This window comes from Trichosurus vulpecula, chromosome 5 (genome assembly GCF_011100635.1).
Source record: "Trichosurus vulpecula isolate mTriVul1 chromosome 5, mTriVul1.pri, whole genome shotgun sequence".
Classification (NCBI taxonomy): Eukaryota; Metazoa; Chordata; class Mammalia; order Diprotodontia; family Phalangeridae; genus Trichosurus; species Trichosurus vulpecula.
Window position 1 is genome coordinate 42425657 of NC_050577.1, and position 11804 is coordinate 42437460.

Genomic DNA, 11804 nt, shown 5'->3' on the forward strand with positions numbered 1-11804 from the left:
CCACAAATAAAAGGCTAATGAACATTAAAATGCACTAAATATCATAAGAGTTAATTAATTTACAGACATACCCGACAGCCATCTAGTAAATCCTCAGGTGCTTGAAATGCGCTGATATCCAAATTTGGTAGATTTTCAAGTAGAGACCCCAATTTGTTGTTCATAACTGAGTTATGTGTAGACTCATTAATGCAACTTGAATTGATGTTAGATATATGACTGACATCTGAAAGAGTACGACCTACATATCAAAATGTAATGAAGACAAGCATTCATAAATGAAGATAAATAAATCAGGTCCTCAATGATTATGTTTTCCCCCACTGAACTTGATTTTGCAATCGAAAAGGATTTTTACTTTTCAATAAGATTCAGCATTTTAGCTAGAAGACAAAATATGAAAAGAAAAAACTAAATGGGTTATACTAGAGAAAGCTAATTTCATTTAAAAGACATTATTTAGAATTCTCTCATGCTCTACAATAGAATTCACTCCCCACCCCCCCCCCCCCCAAGGCAAATCTGCAAGCGCTAGGTTTAAGGGCTTAGAATATTTTGGAATTTAAAAAATTCCAACTTTTAAGATATGGTACTCTATCAAACATAACTATTTTAAAAATAACATCAATAAAAATAAAGATAACAGAAACTATAGCAACATACAGAAAACAAAACATGAACTTCAGAAAAGATTTGAGTTTTTAAAGAATTCATTGTTTATTTTTGTCAGTTGCTCAAGTTTGACTTCCTCAGCCTTTCCATAGATCAACAGTGGTATAACATAGCTGTCATACCTCATAAAAAGAACTAAGATCTGAATAATTCTGATAAGTCATTTTTCCACTGACTAATTATAAATGAAAGAATATGTCCAATTTTCTAGTAAGAAGCATCTCAACAAATACTAATAAAAACAAATCCTTCCATTAAAGTAAACTAATCAATACAGGAAAAAAAATTACTAAGTTGTAGTTAGGAACTTACCACTAGCTTCACTGTTTTGGCCAGTAGGAGTAGAAGTGCCCAGTACATTCTTTGCTTCTGATCTAGGCTCTGTCTTGTACTTGGCTTCGTCTTGACAGAAGCCTTTCTCAATACTGTGAAAAAACCACTGGATTGTCACACAGTGTACATTCCATCTCCTGGCACATTCATATTTCTGACCTACCATGTGCAATAAGAAAAAGAAATTTAATTACAGTCTGTTTAAAATTCCCTTTACCAAATTCTTTAAGTCCTTAAGAATGGGGATAAAAATCTGAATTAAAATCACAATAATGAAAAACACTATGACACAGAGAAAATAACTTATTAGTAACTCTTCCAGGCATGTCTGGTTTGAATTATCAGTTTATAACGTACAAACATTTATATACATGAGAAAAAGCATATTTATGTCAAAATGCAAAAGTAACAAAACCCAGGATTTCGAAAAACAAAGCTATCCTAGTATCAAGCTGATTCAAATTAGGATGAATTCTACACATAACTATTCTTTTCTCCAAGTATTTTAATTCTTTATTTATTCAGTGCATTTGATACCATAGGTATAGAGAAAATGGGATCAAGGAGAAGAAGGAAGTGACCATATTAGAATTCCATTTCTGGTATTCTTGAAAACTAGGGCTTCTTGAATGTCCTAGAGCATTAGCAAATTGAATAATCATCTAGTTACAATCTTTATATAGTACTCATTTCAGATTTAGCTTTACCTTCATGTTCCTGAATGAGCATATCTCTTCCACTGAGGCAGCTCAGCAAACACAAGGAAATAAAAAGGAAGCACAGTAGAAAGTCCCTCTCTCAAGTCCATTTGTACAGATACTGAAGAGCTTAGAAGACATTTACTGGAATTCCACATACAAGTCTTTATCTTAGTGAGAAGTAACACAGGGAAAGAAAAGAGCATGGACTAGGAGTCATAAAACATGGGGTATGGATTCAGGACTTGTGACCCCTCACTCTTGGTGCTGACCCCAGGCAAGTCATTTAACTTTTCTGAAGCTTAGCTTCCTCATCTCTAAAACATGGATAAGATACTTAGACTATCTACCTGGTAGGACTGTTTTGGTGAGGAAAAAGCTTTGTCAACTCCGACATGAAAGTGAGAACCTATTTAGCAAGATACTAGAGAGCCCAAGTTATCTCATCACATTTTTCTCAGATTCTTTGCTCTCAATAGAATATCCTCCACAGACTGCCTCTGGTCCCTGGCTCATCATTCTTGGGAAGTACCTTGCACACAAAACAGGTAGTCTACCCAATCATTCAGTGACTGGACTGACTCTTAAAGCAGAACAAAGATTAATTAATTTAGTATAGTAACCAGCATCCTAGAATAACAGAAAATTAACCAATCTAGTTTAAAAAATAACTTTATCTAGTAACATAACCATAACATTTGGTAAAGGACTGAAAATGCTACCTGATGGTTTTAAATATCACTGGTGGCATGATAATGTATTACAAAGGAAACTTCCAAGCAAACCATGCTTCCCATATGATATTTTAACAAAGAAACAAACGAAAAAAACAACCATTAAGAGACACCAGTTGTTGTCTAGTAGTTTTTCAGTCACGTCTGACTCTCACCCCTTTTGGGGTTTTCTTGGCAAAGATACTGGAATTGTTTAGTATTTTCTTCTCCAGCTCATTTTACAAATTATGAACCTGAGGCTAACAGGGTTAAGTGATTTGCCCAGGGTCACGCTGCTAGTAAATGTCTGGGGCCTCATTTGAACTCAGAAGATGAGTCTATCCGTTGTGCCACCTAGTTGCTCACAAAGTATAGGTAGCTTTGAACTTGGGCATTCCTGACTTTGGCCCAGCACTTACTCCACTGTACCATCTAACTGCCTTCAATAGACATCAGTAGCAACAGTTATAGGATTTACTTTTCTGGAAACATTTTTACCTTTTGGTTCATGAACAATGAGGTGTGTGCATTCATTCATTTTCAGTTGTCCCATATATCGACCTCCATTCTCAATAGTGAGTCGCTGAACTGCCCTTCTATCCAAGCTACATAAACCAGTCACACAGATAGTACAGCCAAAAAATAAAGGGCATTTGAAATCTTCCATATTTATATCTGTTAATTGCATCATACATCTGGGGAAAAGCAAAATAGCAGAAGGAAAGCATTTGCTGTACACTAAAAATCAGACAATAACCCTCTCAAAATCTGGGTTATGACAAATTTTACTTGTGCTACAAGCAGCTTATATTTTATCCATAATTTTCTTTTCTCATATTTTAGGTTTACTGCAACATATTCAAAGTCATAAAAATGGAGTGACTCAAAAAATCTGAATCCACATTTTCTTAAGAAAAAAAAAAAAAAATGACTGTTATGCTCTACAACTGTCTCTAAATAGATGATCCAAAAATTCTAAATCTCACCCAAAGTGTTTTTATCCAAAATCTTAAGTCATAGGCTTCAACTTAAAAGCTTGAAATTACCCTCAAGGAACTCCCATTTGATGACTGCTTTGCAAACAATTATCCGGCTAGGAATGCTTTGGCTAATTCTAGATGCAATTTATGCTCAATATTGCCTACTCTCCCTTTGAATCTGACATACACGTGGGCGATTCTGGGACAAACTAAGTGCAGACGTGGCTGGGACCTCAGAGGCCTTCTAGAACAACCTCTTCATTTTATTGATCTAGAAATGGGAGTCCCAGAGGGGTGAACTGACTAACCCAACACTCAGACACATTCTAATTAACAGAGGTGCTCTGATCCCAAACTCAACACTCTTTCCACAACACACTATCTGCCATGGGCACTCATCATTCCATGCCTAAAAAACTTTCACCTTTCTGGGTTTGGAAAAGAGAAAGGTGTTGAACCTGTTTAGGTCACTGAGTGATTAAGGACAGAAGATACTCACAAAATTTTCTTCAGGGGACTTTCGAGATTGGCTTACGTGATCTTACAGATAACTTTTAAGCCATGATAAACAACTTACTTCTCTTGTGACTGTTTCCATAACTCTTTTACCCAAGAAGGAAGCATAACAGGTTTCCCTAGGCTTGCAGCCACTAAATACTTTTTGCTGCCGACTTCTCCAGCAATAAGGTGAGTTACTGATATACTCAAGTCTCTGCAAACTCTTCCACCCATCATTTGTACATATTTATGAACTTCTTTCTGGAATGTCAAAGGAATAGATAGGAAATATATTAATCTATAATCAACATCATCAATTTTCTAAAGCATCCACTATATTACACCCATAATAAATTAATGATCATTTAATCACTATAGTTGTTAAAATTTATCTTTAAGAACAATTTACAAAGAAAAATGTAGAAGACGGCACTATGAAAGAACACAGCTACTGGAGCTCTCTCACAAATTCTGTCAGATACGTCTAAAAAAGTGAATCCGAGCAGATTTGAGAGAGTTAGAAGCCACTAGCAGACTGAGGAGCAGGAGTGCCAGGCATGTGGAATGGCACCAGACCACACCAACTGGGAACAGCAGAGGAACCCAGCAAGTATACCAGTCTGGGAGAGCACTGGGCGAGTGAAACATGGGAACCCAGGGTGTAAGTATTGGCTATGGTGGCGATCCCAGGCCTCTCAGCCCAGGACAGGAGTCTCTTGGAGCTATGGGAGACACCAGAGCACAGCCTGCAGCTGTGGGAGCAGCTACCCCGGAGGCCTCCAGCCCACAGTCTAAAGGTTTGAAACTTGCTTTTTTGAACTTCCAGGAGCCATGATGGCCAGGTAAATCGGCTCTCCCTCCCACCCTTCCTCACCCCGAGAATACTCCCTTGGGAGAAATCTGAAATAGAGGAGCCAGAAGTGGGGCTTCAGTAGCCTTTTAGCAAGAGAAGCTGGGGACAGAACCCTTCTTGTGGTGGCAGAAGAAGACGAGTGCTGGAAGAGAGGTGTCCCAGCAGGCCCATGAGAGTTACTGAGCCCCGGGGGGTGGAGCTAGCAAACGTCCACCAGGACCCCAGACATGCCTTTGCACAGCCAGGGAAAGTGGCAGACATCAGCACAGACAACAGCTGAGACCACCCGTACTGTAGAGCAGTCCTGGGGAAAAGGAGACTTCACACCTCACAAAACCAGAGGCCATAGCACATAAAGCCAGTGAGCAGGCCCACAGTTCCCAACAGAAGCAGCTTGGGACAGAGCCCCCTGAGCCCCAGAAGCAGAGATCCACTTTAGAATTGGGGTGGGGAAACACTATGAAAAGGCATACTAAAAAGTTAAAGACTATTGATTCCTATTATGGAGACAGGGAAGATCAAAATACCAATTCAGAAGAGGACAGTATGGACACTATACCCACATCTGAAACCTCAAAAGGGAATGTGAACTGGTCTCCAGCCCAAAAAGCATTCCTGGAAGAACTCAAGCAGGACTTTAAAAACCAAACTAGAGAGGTAAAAGAAAAAAATGGAAAAAATTAAAAAAGAAAAAGTCACTGATGAGAACAAGTCTTTAAAAAATAAAATTGGCGAAATGGTTAAGGAGATTCAGAATATAAATGGAGAAAATGTCTCATTGAAAAGTAAAATCAACCAAATGGAAAAGGAGATAGAGAAGCTAAATGAAGAAAACAATACATTAAAAATTAGAATTGGGCAAGTAGAAGCTAATGATTTTATGAGACATCAAGAATCAGTCAAACAAAATCTAAAGAATGAAAAAATAGAGAAGAAAACGTGAAATATCTGATTAGAAAAACAACTGACCTTGAAAATAGATCCAGGAGAGACAATCTAAGAATTATAGATCTACCTGAAAGTCATGATGAAAACAAACAAACCAGCATCTTCCAAGAAATCATCAAGGAAAACTGCCCTTAAGTCCTAGAACCAGAGGGTAAAATAGCTATCAAAAGAATCCACCAATCACCCCCTGAAAGAGATCCCAAATGGGAAACTCCAAGGAATACTGGAGCCAAATTCCAGAATTATCAGGTCAAGGAGAAAACACTGCAAGCAGCCAGGAAGAAACAATTCAAATATCGTGGAACTACAGTCAGGATCACGCAGGATCTTGCAACTTCTAAAATAAAAGGAGGAATTGGAATATGATATTCTGAAAGGCAAAGGAGCTTGGACTACAACCAAGAATCAACTACCCAGCAAAACTGAGCATAATTTTTCAGGCAAGGAGATGGACATTCAATGAAATAAGGGAGTTCCAGACCTTCCTGATGAAAAGGCCAGAGTTCAATGGAAAATTTGATCTTGAAATGCAAAACTCAAGAGAGGCATATAAAGGTAAACAGAGGAAAAAAGAACTATGTTATTCAATGAGGGAAAATTGTTTACATCCTTATATAGGATTACATTGATTTATATGTTATATACATATGTCAATTTTGAGAGTGGTACAGTTATTATGACAATTGAAAGGGATATCACAGACTGAGGGTGTCAGTATAAAGTAACTGATGTGATGATAAAAAAACATAATTAAGGGGTGCAAAGGGATTGTTCTGGGAGAAGAGGTAAGGAGGAGGTACAAAAGGGTAAATTATGCCACATGAAGAGGCACAAAAACATAGAAAGAAGGAAAAGAGAAAAGCAACGTTTGAGTTTTACTCTGGTCAGATTTGGTTCAAGGACGGAATAACATACTCTGATAAGTGTAGAAATCAAATGTTTCCTACAGGGAGTAGGAGAGGAAAGGGGAAAGAAAAGGGGGTGGGGTGGATAGAAGGGAGGGAAGGAGGAGCAAGGGGAAAAGGGTAAGATAAGGGAAGGGCATCACTAGGGAGGGACAACTGAGGAAGACAGTGGTCAAAAGCAAAAATCTATTGAGGAGTGGAAGGCAGAGATAGAGGCATAAACAGTTGGGAAATAGGATGGAGAAAAAGAGATAGTAATCATAACTGTCAATGTGAATGGAATGAATTCTCCCACAAAACAGAGGTGGATAGCAGAATGGATTAAAAACCATAATCCTACAATATGTTGTTTACAAGAAACACAACTGAAACAAGGGGATACACACAGGGTAAAGGCAAAAGGTAAAAGGTAAAAGGAGTAGAATATATTGTGCTTCAGCTAGAGTGAAAAAAGCAGGGGCAGCAATCCTAATCTCAGACAAAGCAAAAGCAAAGATAGATCTAATTAAAAGAGATAAAGAAGGACACTACATCCTGCTAAAAGTAAAAGGCACCACTGACAATGAAGCAATATCATTACTTAACATATATGCACCAAGTGATATAGCATACAAATTCTTAGAGGAGAAGTTAAGGGAGTTACAAAAGAAATAAACAGCAAAACTACACTAGTTGGGGAACTCAACCTTCCCCTCTCTGAACTTGATAAATCGAACCTCAAAATAAACAAGAAAGAAGTTAAGGGGGTGAACAGAATTTTAGAAAAGGTAGATAGGACAGACCTTTGGAGAAAACTGAATGGGGATAAAAAGAAATATAGCTTTTTCTCAGTGGTACATGGCACATACTCAAAAATTTACTAGGGCATAAAAACCTCACAATCCAGTGCAGAAAGGCAGAAATAGTCAATGCATCCTTTTCAGATCATGATGCAATTATGCTGAGGAGAGCAAATGTCAACACCAGGACAAGTCATTCCCCGATTGAGAAATGGTCAAAGGATATGAACAGGCAGTTTTCAGAAAAAGAAATTAAAGATATCTATAGGCATATGAAAAAATGCTCTAAATCACTACTGATGAGAGAAATGCAAATCAAAACAACTCTTAGGTACCACATCCCTCCTGTCATATTGGCTAAAATGATAAAACAGAAAAATGATAAATGCTGGAGAGGAAGTGGGAAAATTGGAACAGTTACATTGTTGGTGGAGTTGTGAACTGATCCAGCCATTCTGGAGAGCCATTTGGAACTATGCCCAAATGTGCATATAAAAATGTGCATACCCTTTGACCCAGCAATACCACTTCTAGGGCTGTATCCCAAAGAGAGCACAGAAGTAGTAAAGTGACTTGTGTGTACAAAAATATTTATAGCAGCTTTTTTTGTGGTAGCAAAGAATTGGAAATCAAGGGGATGCCCATTAATTGGGGAATGGCCAAACAAGTTGTGGTACATGTATGTAATGGAATAACATTGTGCTATAAGAAATGGGGAAGATACAGACTTCAAAATAACCTGGAAAGCCCTACATGATCTGATGCTGAGTGAGGGGAGCAGAAACAGGAGGACATTGTACACAACCACATTGCTTCTGGGATGCCTAACTTTGATAGACCTGGCTCTTTTCAGCTATAGAAGGTTCAAAGACAGATCCAAAGGACTCATGATGGAAAGAGCTTTCTACATCCAGAGAAAGCACTAGAGTCTGAATGCAGATTGAGGCAAACTATTTGCTCTCTTTTTGGTTTTGTTTCTTTTTTCTCATGATTCATTCCATTGGTCCTAGTTCTTCTTCACAACTTGACTATTATGCAAATAAGTTTAATGCAAAGGTATATGTATAACATATATCAGATTCATACCATCTTGGGAGGGGAGGGGAAGAAAACTGGGAACTCAAACATTTGTGGAATTGAGTGCTGTAAACTAAAAATAAAAAATCTAATTAAAATACCAAAGAAAATGTAATTCTTCAAATGGTTAATGGGTCTATTGAAAGTTACTAAAAGCATAATTCACAAAGTCATTTTTTTCATTAAAAACCCTAACTCTAACCGATTTCATAGAGAGAACTGAGAACAATATAATAGAGAAACAATGATTTGGAATGAGGGCTCAGACATTTTCCTACAGTGGCTGGGGCAAGATCAGGGTATCTATCATGTGAAGAGAGATGAAGTGGGTATCAGAGGCAGAAATTATGAAGTATGAAACTGAGAAGTATGAAGAACAACAAATTATGAAGTATGAACTGAGGTTACAAATTGTTTACGGGATATTAATATACAGGGCTTTGGTTATATTGCACTAACAATGTTATTTTAAAACATCATTGTTTAGGACGACTTGTACTGGGTACAATTCAGTTTGAAGATCACCTTTTTTGCCTCTTACATTGCTAGGTCATAACCCTCTACTCTGTGGCATGTGAAATAAAATTCAAAACATTTCAGAGCACGCTTAACCAAGAAAAAAGAATTCATCTAAAAGGTACATATTGATGTTATTATTCTACAAACACTTCTTACCCTTGTTTCTTTGTCAAGGCTTGTGCAAGAAATAGTTACATCTGCCATGATCATATTATAAACTGGATACTCTGCTTTTGGGACACATCGTTGGTGCTGCATACAAAATATGACTACTTGCGGGCCAACAATTCTACAGCCAAGCTACAGAAGAGAAAACACAAGGTTTACATCATTCAACTAGAAGAAAGGATGATTTCCCTCCCCTTACCTCCCTTACTGCACATTACATCATTTACTAGTACTCATACCTATGCCTTCAAAAATAGTTTTTTCAGTAGTATGAGGAGTACTCCATCTACTAAGACATAACATATATCTGTTTAACTTAGCAGATGGTATTGTAAGAGTTACTGCAGCTGGCAAATCCATCATCACATGGCCCTCCTTTAGTCAACTAAGAAATAATATACATTGGAATCGGGAACAGAAAGTCCTCAAGAAAATACCAAAGGGCAGCAAACCTTTTTGAGATGATCAAAAACAATGCCACTAAATGGGTCACAGATATAAAGCGATCTGTCATTTTTTTTAATACTCAATGCCTCTTCTTCTGTAACAGTTTGCAGGTACTCTTCTGACTGGAATTCTTTCATAGACTGTAGGAAAAGTGAAAGAAGGGCATATTTTAATTATTCGGATTTCCTTAGGCTAAATAATTAAACAAAAAGAAAAGGAACCAAAAAATTGTACTGAATCAAGCAATGAAATTACTGAAATCGTACAGAATTAAGTAATGAAACGTTTAAACAATGAACCAGAAACTGTGTTCAAGGGAAAAACATGTTTAAAATACAAGATGTTTTTAGGTTAGATCATACTCATAGAAAAACAAAGTTCTGGAAAACAAAACGGGGCGAGCGGCTTGCTCTTTCCAGGGCTGCACATCCAACCTCTCCAACAGAGGGGGAATCGGACCCGGGCCTCCGCGGCGGGCGACAAACGGCAGGGGTGCGGGGCACGGCCGTGGAAAGGCGCCGCGCCGGCCACGCACCCGCTTTTCCTCCATGTAAACGTTTCGGTGACGGGTCCCCAGACTGGAGAGGGGACTGCCCCCCGCGCGGCCGCTTCACTCACCCCCAGCGCTCTCAGAAAGATCTCGGAGTTCCCCGGCGCCTTCACGAACTTCACGTAATACGGTTCTCTCTCACCTTCCGACATGTTGACCTAAAACGAAAAGGCGCCGTCACCTCCGAGCCGCGGGGACCGACGCGCCGGCCATCGCCTGCCCGGGCCCCGAGGCCGCATTCGGAAAGGGAGTAGCGGACGCGACGGCCTGACGCTCGGGACACACCAGAGGAAGGGCGGAGGAGAGGGCGGGGCTGGGCCCACCGGCGCCTCAGGGGATTCGGCTAGGAACCCAGGGCGGCGGGGCCCGGGGCCGCAGGGCCAACGGCTGCGCCCGCCCCACCCCGCCGCCGCCGGCCCGGTCCCCTCGAGCCACCGGCCCACCCCGCCGCCGCGACCCGGGGAGACACAACGGTCGCTCCCAACTCCGCCCGTCGCCCTCACTCACCGCCCCGGGGCTCCGACGCCCTGCGACGACGGCGGACGCCGTCTGGAGCGAGGCGGCCGACGCGGCGTGAGGAAAGCCCGGGCGCGCGCCGGGGTCGGGGTGGGGGGGGGGGGCGGGGGGAGATGGGGAGGGGGAAGGCGAGCGGGCTTGGAGCCTCTGCCCGAGTTTCGCGCCAACCCGAGGCCTTCCCCTTCCGCCACCTGCCGGAAGTGACGCTGTCTGGGCTAGCTCTAGTTTCCCATCTAGATTGGGCACTCGGCACCGGGCGGAAGCGATGCGATTTACAGCTTCCGGGAAGGGGACTGGGTCCGGCCTAGGGCTCTAGCTTGGGCTCTTTTTCCTTGAGCGCTGGGGCCCTTTAGCGTTGTTTTTCAAGCCCTAGCCGGGAGGGTAGGAGGCAGCCCCTGGGACCTGTCGTCACCGAGGCCTAAAGGGCCTTTGCCAAGGTTAATAACTCGTTTGGGGCTGTCCAGGGATCTGGTCGTCGTGTCCTGTCCCCGTTCCCCCCCCCCCCCGCCGGCCCTGGTGGCCAGACTGCCAAGGAACAACAGGCCGGGCCTGGAGCTCGGCCAGACCGGAGGGAGCGCCGGAGTCAGGCGCTCTTCCCTTCAGCCCTCCATGTTCCGTCACCCCAGCTGTGGCCCCCGGGTCACCACTAGTAAGTGGCTGAGGCTAGATTGGAACTCGGGACCGTGCGCTCCATCCAGCGGGCCCTGGCCACTCGCTTACTGGACTCTAGGTGTGGATGTAGAGCATTCTTCCTTTCCTCCCTCCCCACCCCCACCTTATTCTGGGTCACCCGCTAATTTCTGTGTGATTGAAGAACCACAGGTGCCTATTTGGAAGCAGCAGCATAGGGGGAGGTTCCGGAAGCGATATGAAAATGGCCAAGTATTGCTCCGTGTTTCAACAATTCGGCTAGCAGCTGCTGTGGGGGTGAAAGACCAACACAACCCCAACAACGAGAAGGCTGCCAAAGCCCAGGTTCTTTTGATCTGCTTTACTAAGGAAAGCAATGTTAAGGGGTTAACAAGCTTACTTTAATTCAGCATACAAATACCATTCACTTAGTTCAGGGGAAACAGCCAGCACCCTGAACACCAACAGACCGACCAAATACAATTCATAGTTACCAACATCTAAGTTCAGCCTGGGAG

General features: G+C 41.6%; 1 protein-coding gene across 2 annotated transcripts in view; it reads right to left on the minus strand.

Moving 5' to 3' along the window:
* TOPBP1 (DNA topoisomerase II binding protein 1) overlaps nt 1–10843 on the minus strand; it is a 50479-nt gene extending 39636 nt beyond the window's left edge. Inside the window, exons 1-8 of one of the 2 annotated variants that reach the window (XM_036759681.1) lie at nt 10648–10843; nt 10209–10298; nt 9596–9730; nt 9132–9275; nt 3974–4155; nt 2915–3111; nt 985–1164; nt 72–241 (exon numbers count right to left, since the gene is read on the minus strand). In XM_036759681.1, coding sequence (XP_036615576.1) covers nt 72–241; nt 985–1164; nt 2915–3111; nt 3974–4155; nt 9132–9275; nt 9596–9730; nt 10209–10292 — 1092 coding nt within the window. In that variant the 5' untranslated portion in view covers nt 10293–10298; nt 10648–10843. The remainder of the gene's footprint in view (nt 1–71; nt 242–984; nt 1165–2914; nt 3112–3973; nt 4156–9131; nt 9276–9595; nt 9731–10208; nt 10299–10647) is intronic. The other variant, XM_036759683.1, reaches the window with a different exon arrangement.
* Nucleotides 10844–11804: the final 961 nt, after the last annotated feature.